The sequence below is a fragment of the Cetorhinus maximus genome, chromosome 1 (assembly GCF_964194155.1).
Source record: "Cetorhinus maximus chromosome 1, sCetMax3.hap1.1, whole genome shotgun sequence".
Lineage (NCBI taxonomy): Eukaryota > Metazoa > Chordata > Chondrichthyes > Lamniformes > Cetorhinidae > Cetorhinus > Cetorhinus maximus.
In genome coordinates, this window is record NC_135879.1 from 169,257,014 (window position 1) to 169,273,768 (window position 16,755).

Consider the following 16,755-nt stretch of genomic DNA (forward strand, 5'->3'; position numbering starts at 1 on the left):
TCATGGAGAGTAGAATCGGATGGGCTGGACACTCTCGGAGTCACCTGGATGGATGGGTCCGGGGTGTGCACCTGCTGATCCTCCTCCCTGTGGGTGCCCAGGGGCACCAGGCTGACTCGTTGAGGAACAAGGATAGCTGGAGTGAGATAGAGCTGCCCGGCATCCCTCTTGCATACATACTGTTGGAGGCCAACTATAGCATCAGTGACGGAGTTAAGCCCGCGCAGCAGTACAGGAGCGAAGTCCTGGACCAAGGCCTCCATGGCGGCAGCCATCCTACCAGTGTTGACCTTGTTGCGTTGGCATGCAGCCGCCTTCAACTCAGAGTGGAAGCATACGGACTCCTCCCCCATCGCGCTTGCAATCTGAGGAGTGCAATGGGTGTCCCTTCCTGATGTTCCCGAGCTTGCCTTTGAAGCTCCAGCAATTGTGACATGACCGAGTCCAGAGGCTTGTCATCTGACTCGGACTCAGCAAACCTCTGGCCTCCAGTCCTCCAAGTGTCACAAACCTGCTAAGTCCCTGCCTCCACCTGCTGTGGATCGGACGGTGATCCAGATTGTGATCCCGGGCCTATTCTAAAGCTAGGTCCCACCAATGTGTGTATCTCTGCGATGGTGGAGAGTGTGGGTGAGCGCTGTGAGAAGACTTCAGGGAGGGTGCCTCCAGATTGCTCTTCAGAGCTTTCTTTGGGACTTGACTGGAGGCCCTGGGTCATGGACTCCATCGGCTGTTTGGCAGATGTGCCTGCGGAAGCAAGGAGAGGTAACTAGTGCATGGCAGTGGCATGTGAAACAGGACATATCACTCACAACATAGTTGTCTGATGGATGTTGCACTGCTGAACCCTCACTTGGTAGAGTACCGCCGACCCCACCATCAGTACAGGACCAGTCCAGACCCTCGCCAGTCAGCTGGATGGCTCTGTTTTCAAAGCCTGTGAGGACCTTGATTTTGGGCATACCGCCACCAGTCTATGACCTTGCCCTCATGTGTGCCAGCTTTTCCTGCATGAATAGAGACGGAGGAAGTGTAAGCAGGATTCTGCCAGGCCAGATGATAAATAAGCCTGGCGTGTGTAGGTGGTGAGTGGTCCCATGGAAGGGATGAGGACAATGACGGTGAGTGAGATTGAGCGAATGTCCCTTGAACCGGCAGTGAGTGAGGGCCCTTTGGATGTGCGATGGGTTTGAGTGTGCGAGTTGAGAGTGATGAGAAGAGTGATTTACCCTGGCGAAATGGAGGAGAGATTCATTTATCATCTTGCGGGTCTGGGTGGCTGCCCTCTTTTGAAGGGTGTTGGTGCTGACCACCGCTGCCTCCACATCCCAAGCCGGGTTAGTGTTGTTGCTGCCCGCCCTGCGGCCAGAGTGGGGGTAGATGGCATCCCGGTGGGCCTCCACGGCATCAAAAAAGGGCTGGAGGGAGGTGTCGCTGAACCTGGGTGCTGCAGTCGTCTTCAGTTTCAGGTCCATGTCTTCTGTGCAGCATTGGTGGTCTGGAAGTACTGAGATGTGTGTTTGTGGCAGGACTTTAAATATGGCACCCGACGTGCTGCAGCGGCAGGGTGCTGGCGGGCAGGCAAACAAGAGCCCGCCCACCATGGAAACGGCGTTTTTCCCAGGAGTGCATAAATAATGTGGCAGGTTCGCAATGATACGGTGTGAAAACCCGCCATCGCGGCCGGTGGGTAAAACGTCATTTTACCTGCCCGCTACTGCACTTAGGGTAGAAATGTCCCAGACTTAATCTATGTTTATAACTAAATGAAATTTTCAGTATTATTTCATTGTTAAAAATTTCTAATTTTGCAGGCTCCTGTAAGGACAGGAATCATTTTTAAGGAACTGAGATCCTTAATTGAATCTGTTCTGCTGAAGAAACTTGAAGATCCAAAAATGTCAATTGAAGGTAATTTCAGTTTATTGTTTTGTTTAAGAGAAGATATGAATCCTGTTTCTGCAGATTGTGCATCTGTTTGTATGTTGAATGTTGATTATTTGTTGGCATTGTTTCTGATGTGAATGCCCTCCAATCCTGAATAGATGAGAATCTAGGCACTGATGGCAAACTTCTAAACTATTCCTTCTCATACTCCTGTTTTTTATCTAGCTTTAATTTGCGCTGCATAACACATTCCCCAGATCATGATTATAACAATAGTCTCTTACTGCCTCCTACTTTTCACTTGCTTAAAACCTATTACGTTTCTAATAACAGGCCATTGATCTGAAACGTTAACTTTTTTCTTTCTCCACAGATGCTGCCAGACCCGCTGAGCATTTCCAGCATTGTGTTTTTCCTTCAAATTTCCAGCATGCGCAGTATTTTGTTTTTGTTTAAGATACAATGGCTCTTTACTTACTGAATGAGTGGAAGCTTTATGAATAAGAAGCATATATGAACCACTAAGAACTGCAGGTATTGCTGGTGATGCGCATTGGGATTAGCATTTGTTCCTCTTTCATAAGTCCTTTTTAACGATTAATTCTCTGGACATGTGTGGCTGGCAATACCAGCATGTTATTCCCCATCTCTAGCTGCCCTTGCCTTGTACTATTGCAGCCCATGTGGTGAATGTGTCACCATAATTCTCTTTGGAAGGAAGTTCTGTGGTTTTCACTCAAAAACAACCTCTAAAGCACCTTTAAAGTAATAAAACGCCCCAAGGTGCTTCACAAGAACATTATAATACCAAGTTTGACAAGGAGCTACATAAAGTTATATTAAGTCAGATGACCAAAAGCCTGGTCAAAAGAGGAATTTTAAGGAGTGGTTTTAAGAAAGAAAGAGAGCTGAACAAGCAGAGGGGTTTAGGGAAGGTATTCCAGAGTTTAGGGCCTAGGCAATTGAAGGTGCAACCACCAGAGGTGGAGTGATTAAAATTGAGGACGCATAAGAGGCCAGTATTAGTAGTGCAGATATCTGAGGGTTGTGGGGCTAGAGGAGATTAGTGATAGTGGCAGAGCCCTGAAGGGATTTTGATTGGCTGGCAGCTCTTGGAGGTTGGACATCCTACCTCAGAGGAGCAGAAGCCATGACTGCAGGGAACTAATTGCATGAACGGAGCAAGATTCAGTCGTGGCTTCCAGGGCCAGCAGAGGCAGGCTTGCTCCCAACTTCCTGGCCAGTGGGTGGAGCCACCACATCCATGTAAAATTCTGGCCTTGGACTGGGAGAGGATCCACTTGTCGTGCTCCATGTGGGAGCCAACAACAAAGGTAGGATGAGGAATGAGGTTTTATGGCGAGTTTGAAGAGCTGGGGTCTAAATAAGAAGCAGAGCTTCAAGAATGTCAAGGGTATTCATCTATAATAACTACCTGAGCCACATGCAAATTGGAATCGAGTCAAGAAGATCAGAGAGTTCAAAGAATGGTGTAAAATCTTAAGAAACCCATTGTGTCTGCACTGGCTCTCTGAATGAGCATTATAATTCAGTGCCATTCTCCTGCCTTCTCCCTGTAACCCTGCACCTTGTTTCTATTTAAGTAATCATCTAGCGCCCTCTTGAATGCCTCGATTGAACTTCCATCACACTTCCAGGTGGCGCATTCCAGACCCGAACCACTCGCTGTGTGAAAAGGGTTTTTTTCTCATCACATTTGCTTCTTTGGCAAATGGCTTCAAATCTGTGCCCTCTCGTTCCCGATCCTTTTACAAGCAGAAACAGCTTCTCCCCATCTACTCTGTCCAGCACCCTCGTGATTTTGATAACCTCTTTCAGATCTCCTCTTAGCCATCTCTGAAGGAGAACCGTCCCAACTTCTCCAATCTATCTTAACAGCTTAAGTTTTTCACCACTGGAATCGTTTTTGTAAACCTCTTTCCCACTCTCTCCAATGTGTTCACATCCTTCCTAAAGTGTGGCACTCAGAACTGAGCAGATAAGAGCCTACCCAGCCATTCAATAAGATCATGGATGATTTGTCACTTTCTTGTCTGCCACCCATAACCCTTGACTCACTTGAGATCAAAAAACTGTCTAACTTGGCCTTGAATATATTAAATAACCAGGCCTCCATTGCTCTCTGGGGTAGAGAATTAAGTCCAAGCACCCAGAAGAAATTCCTCTTCATCTCAAGATTAAATGGAAGACCCCTTATTTGTAAACTCTGCCCTCCAGTTCTAAATTCCCCCATAAGGGCAAACATTCTCTCAGCATCTACTCAGTCAAGCCCCCCTAAGAATCTTGTTTCAATACATCATCTTTAATTCTTGTAAACTCCAATGACTATAGGCCCAACATGCTCAGCCTTTCCTCATAAGACAACCCCTTCATCCCATGAATTGACCTAGTAAGCCTTCTCTGAACTGCTTCCAATTCAAACATATCCTCCCCTTAAGTAAGGAGACCAAAACTTGTAGGCGTACTTGTAGGTGTTGGTGCACTGCATTGTTGAAGATGCAGCTTTTCAGAACATTAAACTGCCTCTTCTAGTGGTTTAAGATGGATGATAATGAACTATTTGAAGAAAAGTGGGGAATTCTTCCAATTTTCTCCCTTTACCAGTTACCAAAAACTGTTCCAGGTGTGATCTCACCAGTGCCCTGCACAGTTGTAGCAAGAATTCCCCACTTTGGTACTCCATCCCCCTTGCAAAAAAAGCCAACATTCCATTTGCCTTCCTTATTACTTGCTGTACCTGCATGCAAACTTCTTGTGACTGAAATTAGATCCCTCTGAATCACAGCATTCTGAAGTCTTCATTTAAATAATATTCTGCTTTTTTATTCATCCCGTTAAAGTGGACAGCGTCACATTTTCCCACATTATATACCATTTGCCAAATACTTACCCACTCACTTAACCTACCTATATCCCTCTGCAGACTCTTTGTATCCTCGTAACAACTTGAGTTGGTACCTATTTTTGCATTGTCAGCAAATTTGACTACAATACAGTTGGTCCCTTCATCCAGGTCATTAATATAAATCATAAATAGTTGAGGCCCCAGCACTGTTCCCTGTGGCACTCCACTCATTTCAGTTTGCCAACCTGCAAATTACTCATTTATCCCAACTCTTAGCCAATCCTCTATCTATGTTAATATATAGTCCCCAACACCATGAGCTTTTATCTTGTATAGTAACCTTTAATGTGGCACCCTATCGATTGTCTTTTGAAAATCCAAATATACTATATCTACTTGTTCCCCTTTATCCACTCTGCTTGTCACATCCTCAAAGAACTTTAATAAATTTGTGAAACATGATTTCCCTTTCTGAAAGACATGTTGACTCCACTTGAAATTTTATTGATTTTCTAAATGTCCTGCTGCTACTTCCTTAATGGATCCTAGCATTTTTCTAATGATAGTTGTTAGGCTAACTGGTGTATGGTTTCCTGCATTCTGTCTCCCTCCTTTCTTGAATAGAGGTATTGCATTTGTGGTTTTCCAATCTGCTGGGCCCTTGCCAGAACTTAGTGAATTTTGGGAGCAACCACATTGCTAAAATTTGGTACAAGCTTCTGGTAAACTCCACTCATGCCAGAAATCTCAACTTCCCTTTTGTTGTAACCATGGGGAAATTCATGATGGCTTTGACTTTCACACCTCTCAAAGCTACCTTACCATGTCCAATGGTTTGACCTAGATATGTAACTTGCGCTTTTGCAAATTCATTTTTAGCTAGGTTCACCACCAAATTAGCTTCTTGCAGTCGATCAAACAGTTCTTTCAGATGTTGTAAATGCTCCTTCCATGTTTGACTGAAAACCATCAAGTTGTCAATATAAACAACACAATTGCTCAGATCTGCAATTACTTTGTTCGTCAGTCTTTGAAATGTTGCTGGTGCAATTTTCATACCAAATGGCATAACTTTAAACTGATATAGTTCATCTGGCATCACAAAAGCCAATATCTCCTTTGCTCTCTCCGATAACGGTACTTGCCAATACCCTCTCAGCAAGTCAATCTTTGTGATAAACTCTGATTGTCCCACTTTCTCAATGCAATCTTCCAACTGTGGAATAGGATATGACTCCGCTTTTGTCACTGCATTCACTTTTTGATAATCTGTTCATAGTCTTTATATTCCATCCGGTTTCGGTGCCACCACAGTAGGCGAACTCCAGTTCCTGCAGTTAGACTCAATGATGTCATTTTGAAGCATGAATTTGATTTCTTTCTGTACTTGTGATAATTTTGCTGGATTTAATCTATAAGGATGTTGCCTTATTGAAACTGAATCACCAACATTTACATCATGTGTAGCTAAATTTGTCCTCCCTACAAATAGCTTCGTGTGCCTGCAATAGCTTCTCCAAATCACTTTGAAAGTAACTCAATGTTACATTTAAAAATTTTAAGCACCCCCTCATTATCCAATTTGATTAAAGGAATATCTATTTCAGAAACTTCCACTTCTACCTCCTCTTTATCTACTACCACTAATACCTCCTTTTGGTCATCTTCCTGTCAAAGTACTTTTGAAGCATAATTACATGACACACCCTCTGCTTTCTTCTATCTGGAGTATTTATTTAATAATTTATTTCACTCAGTTTCTTATCAATCTTGTAAGGCCCACTAAACCTTGCCTTTAATGGTTCAACCAGTACTGGTAATAAAACTAACACGTTCCCCAGCAACAAAACTATGAGCTGTGGCTCTCTTATCTGCCTTTGCCTTCATCACCTGCTGTGATATCTTTAAATGTTCCTTAGCTAACTCACATGGTATAACTACCTGACGCACTACCATCCATTTTTCATCTGCGAAAACATGAGATGGCCTCCACTTTCTCATTAACACACTACCTTTAAGGTAATAACATTATGGAATACATTCCGCATCTGTTTCTGAGTAAACTGTCTGATATAACTGCTTTATTCATGGATCCTTCTGCTGTAACTCTATCAATTTAACTGAACTAAACACTTCAGCTTCATTCCCCCTCCCTGAACAATCTTATCAAAGATAGTTTCAGCTAATTGAATATCAGCATCTTTTCCTCCTCTTCCTGTTTTAACCTGAGAGTTTGTGATCTCGTTGCTACACAATCTGGAAACAATCCAGTATACTCTTTGCACAACACCGCTGTTGAATGCACCACTACAGTAGGCATCACCAACATCTGTGACCCAGCTATATCATTACGTAAAATAAATTGAATCTCTGCAATGGGCAATTTTTCCACTACTCAAACAATCACCTCACCTGTTCCACTTGTTAAATTTGACTTCCATAATGCAATAGGTTTAGCATCTCCATGAATCCCACTTGTTATCACTTTTTCCTGCAATACTCCTTCTGAACAACAAATATCACTATCCCATAACATTAAGGATTGACAAGTGTTCGGAGGAATTAAATGTATTGAAAGAGAATAAGTGAGAATTTGCTGAAAATACTTAAAACCTCCAGGCAGCTAGTGCTACTAAGCACATTGGCAGTTGAAGATTGCCAAATGAACCTTGCACAGCCTTGAGAGTTAGACCAGAGAAGAAAAGCATGACATCAAGAATAGATTAAGTGTGCTCTTTGACAGATAGGGATGGGGCAAATGGTTTTAGCTTAGATATGGGAAGATGAACAATGGACAAAGAGGGGGCTTTGATGAAACACAGACAGTCTTGCGTTACAAAACCAAGGTCCGTGTATACGTGCCTTGATTCTGATTGAATAATATAATTATGTATACATGCTTTAGAGTGATTGGATAGCATAATCACATGTTTATGTACTCAATAGGATAGAGATAATCAGGTACCGGCATGTCGGTTACTGATTTGATGTATTCAAATGAATTCAAATACATAAGAAAAAGTACAAAAGTAATGAAATGTAATCGATCGGGGAGCTGTGTCGTCATTTTATGGAATGGCTGCAGCTCCCTTGCATATGCTTGAATAAAATCAGTTTAAAGAAGCCTGAGTCTCGTGTGGTCGCTGCGGAATCAGAGAGGGTTTGAGTTCCACTACAACTAGCACCTGTGTCTCTTAAAATTTTAATATCTTTGTCTGCTCCACCCTGTACACATGGAAAGACTTCCCCTTCACATACAAAATCTTCAAATATTTCTGTAACCTGTGAACACATTCCCACTTCTTTACCTATCACTGATTCTTCCTATGTTACCTATGCCCATCTACCCCCGATAACGTGAATTAGAAGTTATGGGAGGGTAGATGGGAATGTGGAAATCGAAACACAAGATCAGCCATGACCTTATTGAATGGCGGAGCAGGCTCGAGGGGCCGGATGGTCTAGACTCGTAGAGCCTAGACTCATAGATGTTTACAGCACAGGAGGAGGCCATTTGGCCTATCTTGTCCACGCTGGTCAACAAAGATCTGACTACACTAATCCCATTTTCCAGCACTTAGCCCAAAGCCCTGGAGGCTATGGCAACGCAAGTGAATATCTAAATACTTATTCAATGTTACGAGAGTTTCTGACTCAACCGCCCTTTCAGGCAGTGAGTTCCAGACTCTCACCACCCTTTGGGTAAAAGAATTTCTCCTCAACTCCCCTCTTAGCCTTCTACCTCTTCTCTTAAATCTATGCCCCCTGGTTATTGATCCCTTTACTAATGGAAAAAGTGCCTTTTATCCACTCTATCTATCCAGCCTACTTCTGTTCCTATTTCATATGTTCTTAAACCACTGATTTTTCCTATGCCTGGATCTCTGAACCCACAGTACTCTTATCTCCAGAACTTTTCTGCGTTCCAATTACTGCAAAAGATTTTCCCTGTAACTTCCAACACATTGACTTTGTATGCCACACCTTATTACAATGAAAACACCTTAGTTTTCAAGTCTCACTCCTACCCTCAGCACCTTCCTTTCTGGCCTGAGAAAGAACTTCCTGAGAATTTGCAACTACTCCTCCTCTTCCTTGACTACCTACCTTCCTTTCACCTTCCCACTTTCTAACCTCAGATTTAAAAGGGTGATGAGAAAAAGGTTTAGATCTATGAACTAACTCATCATCAGCTATCTCTGCTGCTTGCCTTGATGTTTTAACCCTATGTTCCTCCACATGAATTCTCACTACCGAAGGAATTGAATCTTTAAATTCTTCCAAAGGAATTACTTCTCTAAGAGCTACATTTGTTGTCTCTAACTTTTACTGCCCGTATCCACCGATCAAAATTACTCTGTTTTACTCTCTGAAACTCAATATAAGTTTGACCGGGCGGTTTCCTTATATTTCTAAATTTCTGCCTGTAAATTGTTCCCATTATATTTGGTATTCTATCTTGTATTTATGTCCCCAGTTGTAAATTACTGGAGCCTCAACCTTTCAGCATATTTATTAGTAACTTGGATGAATAGAGAATTACATATCCAAGTTTGTAAATTATACTCAGTTCAGAGGCACTGCAAGTTGGTGGTAGGGAGTGGGAATTTGCAAAGGATGTAGACAGATTAAATAAATTGACACAACAAAGGCCAATAGAGTACAATGTGGAGAATTTTGACCTGAGAAACATAAATTTAAATACCAGTATTTTATTAATGGTGAGAAACCAAGAGCTGCAGAGCAGTAGAGATTTGGTTGTTCTCATACACACAACTAAGATCTAGCATATTGCTACAAAAAATAATCAAAAATGCTAATGTAATGAGGCAAAGTAATTTAAAGCTGTGTGATATACAAAAGCAAGATTACATACACAGACTAATAGCTCCCTCACAGTAGATGAATTCCAAAAAAAGCAGTCCAGTGCACTTTTTGAATGGTCTGTGGAAGTTGGTCTTGGATATTGTTTTTAGGAAGTTTACAGAAAGTGCATGCAAAAGCATGATGTGTGAAGTTAAAAAGAAAAGCTTGCATTTATATAGCACCATACGTGACTTCTGAGCATTCCAAAGCTCTTTAGAGCCGATTTAAGTGTTGTCACTTGTAATATAGGAAATTTTGCAGCCAATTTGTGTTCTGCAAACAGAAATTAAATGGCTCGATCGCCATCTTTAATATTAGCCAAGACGTCAAGAGAATCCCCCCTCAAAATTCATGAATATGATTTTGAAAGTTAATTTGTTGTTACCTTTTTCAAAATGTATTTTGTTAAGGCTATGACTTAAAAAATATACATTTGTTAAGGAATTGTTATTTTTCATTTCAGATGACGAGATAATACAGATAATTATGGAACTGATCAAGACTGAGCGTGCTGACTGAAATAAAGTATGATTCCCTAATGCCTTGCTATATCTATGTACAGATGGTAAAAAGTAATATATATTTAACTCACAAAGTCTAGGTTTAAATGATTACATTGAACATTGCAGATGTTATTTTAAAATCCATATAATGCTTGATGCTAATAAATGTTGCACTGCTGCCATTGGTGAAGCTGTTGAGTTTTTTAGTTGCTTTATTCATTACTGATTTACTAAGTCGACAGGTTTCAATCCCAATGATGTAGTGTATCTTTTATTTAAAAATTAACTTACTTATTAGGATCAAGGATGTAACACATTTTTGCAATATTCCTTAGTGCAAACATTGAATATTCTTGGTTCATGTATAGCACAGGCCAGAGTTATTTATAAAATAAAAACAGGAAGTGCTGGAAAAACTCAGGTCTGGCAGCATCTGTGGAGAGAGAAACAGAGTTAACTTTTCTAGTCCAATATGCCTCCTCTTTGGGGTTCCTAAGAAGAGTCATATTGGACTTGAAACATTTACTCTGTTTCTCTTTCCACAGATGCTGCCAAACCTGCTGGGTTTTTCCAGCCCTTTCTGTTTTTATTTCAGATCTCCAACAACTGCGGTATTTTGACTTGATTTTAGGTTGATGCTAGTCCTGTTCTGCTTCTAGCAATATTTCTTATAGTAGACACATTTTCATTCATTGCCGCTGAAAAAATGTTAGACCATAAGCAGCATTCAAATTGAAGAGTTCTGGTGGGATTTTTATCACAGAATGACTACAGCACAGAAGGAGACTATTTGGCCCATTGTGTCTGCACCAACTCTCTGCAAAAACAACTCAGCTAGTCCCACTCTCATGCCCTTTTCCAATAGCCCTCCAAATGTTTTCTCTTCAGGTGCTCATTCAGCTCCCTTTTAAAAGCCCTGAGTGTACCCATCTCCACCACAGTCTCGGGCAGTGCATTCCAGACCTAGCCATTCACTGCATATAACAGTTTTTTTGTTAATCACCTTAAATCAGTGCCCTTTGATTCTTGACCCTTTCGCCTATGGGTAGAGTTCCTCTCTTATCTACTCTGTCTACGCCCCTCATGATTTTGAATATCTCTGATAAATCTCCTCTCAACCTTTTCGAAGGAGAACAACCCCTGCTTCTCCAATCTATCCACATAAGTCCTTCATCCCTGGAACCATTCTTGTAAATCTTTTCTGCACCCTATCTAAATCCTTCATATCTGGTCTAAAGTGTGGTGCCCAAAATTGGGCACACTATTCCAGTTGAGGCCAAACCAGAGTTTTATAAATATTCTTCAAAATTTCCTTGCTTTTGCACTCTATGCCACTATTTATAAAGCCCAAAGTCCTGAATACCTTTTTAACCATGCTCTCCACCTGCCCTGCCACCTTCAATGATTTTGTGCGCATGTACGCACAGGTCTCACTGTTCCTGCGGCCCCTTTAGAATTGTGCCTTTTATTTTATATTGCCTCTCATCGTTGTTCTTGATAAAATGTGCACCTTCACATTTCTTTGTGTTAAATTCATCTGCCGCATGCTTGCCCATCCACTGGTCTGCTCAGGCCCTCTTGAAACCTATCACTGTCCTCCTCACTTAACAATTTGTCCCTCAGCCAACTTCGTATCTGTGTTGCCACTGACCCTTTTATTCCATGAGCTTCAACTTTGCAGACAAGACTATTATGTGGCAATTTATAAAATGCCTTTTGGAAGGCATACACCATATCAACCACATTATCAGGTAACAGATGGTTGATGAGGATAAAAAAAACTCTCAACATGATTTGCCTCTAACAAATCCATGCTGGCTTTCTCCAATTAATCTGTGCTTGTCCAAGTAACTATTATTTTGTCTCAATATCGTTTCTAAAAAGCTTTCCCATCACCAAGGTTAAACTGACCTGTAGTTGCTGGGTTTATTCTTACATTTCTTTTGAGCAGCATTTAGAATTTTCCAGTCCTCTGGCACCACCCCTGTATCTAAGGAAGATTATGGCCAATATCTCCACCATTTCCATTCTTATTTCCCTCAACATCCCTGGATGCATCACATCTAGTTCTGTTGACCCAAGAGAATGAGGATGAAGGTATCCAACTTGGGGAGAGAGACTGCGAGGTTCTTGAGCAAATTGATATAGGGATTGACAAGGTATTGGAGGTGTTGGCAGGCTTAAAAGTGGACAGATCTCCGGGTCCGGATGATTTGTGTCCCAGACTGCTGAGGGAAGCAAGGGAGGAGATTGCAGGGGCTCTGACCCAAATTTTTAATTCCTCACTGGCCACGGGGGAGGTGCCAGATGACTGGAGAACAGCTAATGTGGTTCCGCTATTTAAGAAGGGTTGTAGAGATAAGCCAGGGAACTACAGGCCATTGAGTCTCACTTCAGTGGTAGGGAAACTATTGGAGAAAATTCTGAAGGAGAGAATCTATCTCTGCTTGTCGAGGCAAAGTTTGATTAGGGATAGTCAGCATGGCTTTGTCAGAAGGAGGTCATGCCTAACAAATTTGATTGGATTTTTTGAGGAGGTGACCAGGTGTGTAGATGAGGGTAGCGCAGTTGTAGTTTATATGAATTTCAGCAAAGCCTTTGACAAGGTCCCACATGGGAGACTTATAAAGGCAGCAAATGCACATGGGATACAGGGTAATTTGGTAAGGTGGATTCAAAATTGGCTTAGTTGTAGGAGATTCAGGGTGCTGACAGAAGGCTGCTTTAGTGACTCGAAGCCAGTGTCCAGCAGCGTACCACAGGGATCTGTACTGGGTCCCCTATTATTCGTCATTTTGTATGACGACATAAATGACTATGTGGGGGGTAGGATTAGTAAGTTTGCGGATGACACAAAGATTGGCAACAGTGAGGTTGGGTGTCTTGAGCTACAGGAAGATATAGATGGGATGGTTAAATGGGCAGATAAGCGGCAGATGGAATTTAACCCTGAAAAGTGTGAAGTGATACACTTTGGAAGGAGTAATTTGACAAGGAAGTATTCAATGAACGGCCTGACACTAGGAAGTTCTGAGGAACAAAGGGACCTTGGCATGTGTGTCCATAGATCTCTGAAGGCGGATAGGCATGTTAGTGGGGTGGTGAAAAAGGCATACGGGACACTTGCCTTTATCAATCGAGACATAGGTTACAAAAGTAGGGAGATTATGTTGGAGTTGTATAGAACCTTGGTGAGGCCACAGCTGGAGTACTTTGTGCAGTTCTGGTCGCCACATTATAGGAAGGATGTGATTGCACTGGAGGGGGTGCAGAGGAGATTCACCAGGATGTTGCCTGGGATGAAACATTTAAGTTATGAAGAGAGGTTGGATAGACTTGGGTTGTTTTTGTTGGAGCAGAGAAAACTGAGGGGCGACCTGATCGAGGTGTACAAGATTGAGGGGCATGGACAGGGTGGATAGGGAGCAGCTGTTCCCCTTAGTTGCAGGGTCAGTCATAAGGGGACATAAATTTAAGGTGAGGGGCAGGAGGTTTAGGGGGGATGTGAGGAAAGACTTTTTTACCCAGAGGGTGGTGACGGTCTGGAATGCCCTGCCTGGGAGGGTTGTGGAGGCGGGTTGCCTCACATCTTTTAAAAAGTACCTGGATGAGCACTTGGCACGTCATAACATTCAAGGCTATGGGCTAAGTGCTGGTAAATGGGATTAGGTAGGTAGGTCAGCTGTTTCTCACGTGTCGGTGCAGACTCGATGGGCCGAAGGGCCTCTTCTGCACTGTGATTCTGTGACTGTGTTCATAGCACAGAACTGCAATATGCAAATAAAATGCAGTACCAATTACTGTTGATAATGTAAGTGCCACATTGGTGGTGTTTTCGTGAGAAAGGGAGCCAAGCGACCTTGTCAAAGTTCTGTAATCTCCATCTAATTTATGCTAAGTAAGAAAATGCCATTTGGTGCAACAAACCTCCTTCCAACAGATCACTTACAACCTATCGACTCTCTCTAACTTAATGATTTGGGAAAGATGTAAAAAAAATAATTTTTGAAGGTAAAACTGAAATTTCTTTCAGCCTATTAAAGTTGATCTAAATTCCAGGTTTTGTTGATGTCTAACAGGAAGACAGCAGCTAGAAAAGAAATTATCATGTTACAGTGGCATTGAAGTTATAAAAAAAGGTGAAATTCTGACTGAATATTTTGTATAAATTCAATAAAAAGAATAAAGCACAGCATAAGATATTACTAGCTTTCCAGCTTTTATTCCACACTCATTGAAATAGCATAACAAAGGAACTTGATAAACTAAGGGGACTGAAGACTAATGCATGTCCTGGCATTTATCCTAGGGTTCTGAAGAAAAAAAGATGAAGACATTTATATGATGGTATAACTGTGCAAGGATTGGCAATCACTGATGAGGTATCACAGGACTGGAAGCAGATAAATATTTAAAAAGGACAACAAAACTGAATGAGGCCTCTTAGCCTAAAAGTGACAGCTAACGTAATGAAATCTAACCTGGAGCAAAACTGTGGAAGAACAAAAGACAGCCAGAAGGAAATGTGCTGTCCTGAAACTAATGTCTTTGTTTTGTGTATGTTTCAGATAAGTATAGGCACAGCATCTCAAACCCAGCTCTCCAAAAACCAGTGATATCCAAAAGCTGCCCTCCATAAATTTTAATTATTATTCAATGCATTCATCAGGACAGTTTACAAGAAAATGACTGTCAGAAGAAACAGCAAATTTTATACTGTATGAGCGGAGAGTGCTGATTGGTTGGCAAGTGGATTCTGATTGGTAGAGTTGTTGCTATGGAGATTTAAACCAGGCTGCTTGACTCTGGTCAAGACATTGCCCAGGGGAATGAACCATCCAATGGTTGTCACTTATTTTGTTTAGCTGAAACAGGAGCAATATGTGTACATGTTCTTTGTCTGAAAACTGTATTAATATATGTAGCTTCCAATACATACAAATGTGCCACACTACGAGCCCGACTGACAATCTTAAATTGGTTGTCAGTGTCATTCTTAGCACACTGAGGATTATTTAGCAAATGTTGTCCAGTCGCGGAATCAGATCTAATGTTGGACACTGTTTTGAGTTTTGCAAGCACTGGCTGGTTGGGTACTGTCTGTACCTCCCTTGTTGCAAACAGCGGAAGGGACATGATGTTTGATATGACTCTCCAGTCTGTGGGATGTATGGCCTACATACCTAGCATCATACTGGCACAAATTCATATCCCACATTACTCATTTGTGTGATAGACTGAATGTCTTTTTGGCTTGATGGCAACACACTTAATGGTGAATACCACTCATATTGCTACAACATAATAGCAGTGTGAAACAGCAAGCTTCACCTTTTGCTCAAATTTTTGAGATACCTTGCCCTTCCAGGGTGATCTGTGGTAGACTGGGCACTTGTTAGGAGCAAAAGTGACAGCCTTGGGCCCGTTCAAGTTTGCGCGATATACAGTGTGAAATTATCTGATCAGAGTAGTCATTATTCCGTAGAATGGCTTTGATGTGCCCAACTTCAGCATCGAGCTTGCAAGGTGAGCAAATGGCTCAGACCCTATTTACATAGTTGTGGATAAGGCCAATCTTATACCATGTAGAACTGTTAAGAATCTCAACATGTGTTTTGGCCAGTGAAGGTAGGCTTGCAGTCGACCGTGGTAGAGAAATGCGTGGCAGATTTCTCAACTGGTACATCAAGGAAAGGGTGGTCATTTCACTGCGCCATTTCCAAGGTAAATTTGAGCACAGGATGGAGCTCATTAAGGCATGCAAGGAAACTATTACATGCAGCTGAAGATTTAAATATTGCAAACATATCATCTACATATCGGAAATGTGCAAGGGGTAAGAGGTTAGGTGTCATTCCATTGAAGACACGTTTCTCATGGATCCCAACAAAGATGCTTGCGAGAGCTGGGCCTAGAGGGGATCCCATGGCAACACCATCTGTTTGGGCATACATGGTGTCATTAAAGGTGAACTCAACTGTACAACTTGCCCAGTACATAAACTCGATGAATACTGATTCACGCAATGATCGCAGATCTAGATTGCCATGATATAGTGCTGCAGCGCAAATATCTGGCTTCCTTAAATGGAACATTGGTGAATAGGCTAGCAATGTCAGATGAGCATGTGGACACAGCATTGCTGTCGGTATGCAAGTCCTGTATGGTCTTTGCAAATGTGAAGGAACCTTTCACCGTATATCTGGAAAACTTGCTCAAAACTGGTTGTAACAATTCGCTCAACCATTTGGCCTTCTCCCTTCCACTGTTCGCAACGGGAAAGGCATAGACCATGCGAACAAAAGAATTAGGAGCAGGAGTAGGCCACTCAGTCCCTCGAGCCTGCTCCGCCATTCAACAAGATCATGGCTGATCTGAATGTAACCTCAACCCCACATTCCTGCCTACCCCCAATAATCTTTCACCCCCCTTGTTAATCAAGAATCTATCTAGTTCTGCCTTAAAAATATTCAAAGACTCTGCTTCTACCGCCTTTTGAGGAAGAGCGTTCCAAAGATACTCAATCCTGTGAGGGGAAAAAATTTCTCCTTATCTGTCTTAAATAAGCGACCCCTTATTTTTAAACTGTGATCCCTAGTTCTAGTACCCACCCAGCCCGTGCTTGCAAAACTC

General features: G+C 42.1%; 1 protein-coding gene across 1 annotated transcript in view; it reads left to right on the forward strand.

The window, feature by feature from the left end:
• The window catches only part of dhx29 (DEAH (Asp-Glu-Ala-His) box polypeptide 29), a 161,254-nt gene extending 146,694 nt beyond the window's left edge, over positions 1-14,560 (forward strand). The window contains exons 26-28 of the mRNA XM_078549709.1: positions 1,815-1,911; positions 10,083-10,144; positions 14,432-14,560. Coding sequence (XP_078405835.1) covers positions 1,815-1,911; positions 10,083-10,138 — 153 coding nt within the window. The 3' untranslated portion in view covers positions 10,139-10,144; positions 14,432-14,560. The remainder of the gene's footprint in view (positions 1-1,814; positions 1,912-10,082; positions 10,145-14,431) is intronic.
• Positions 14,561-16,755: the final 2,195 nt, after the last annotated feature.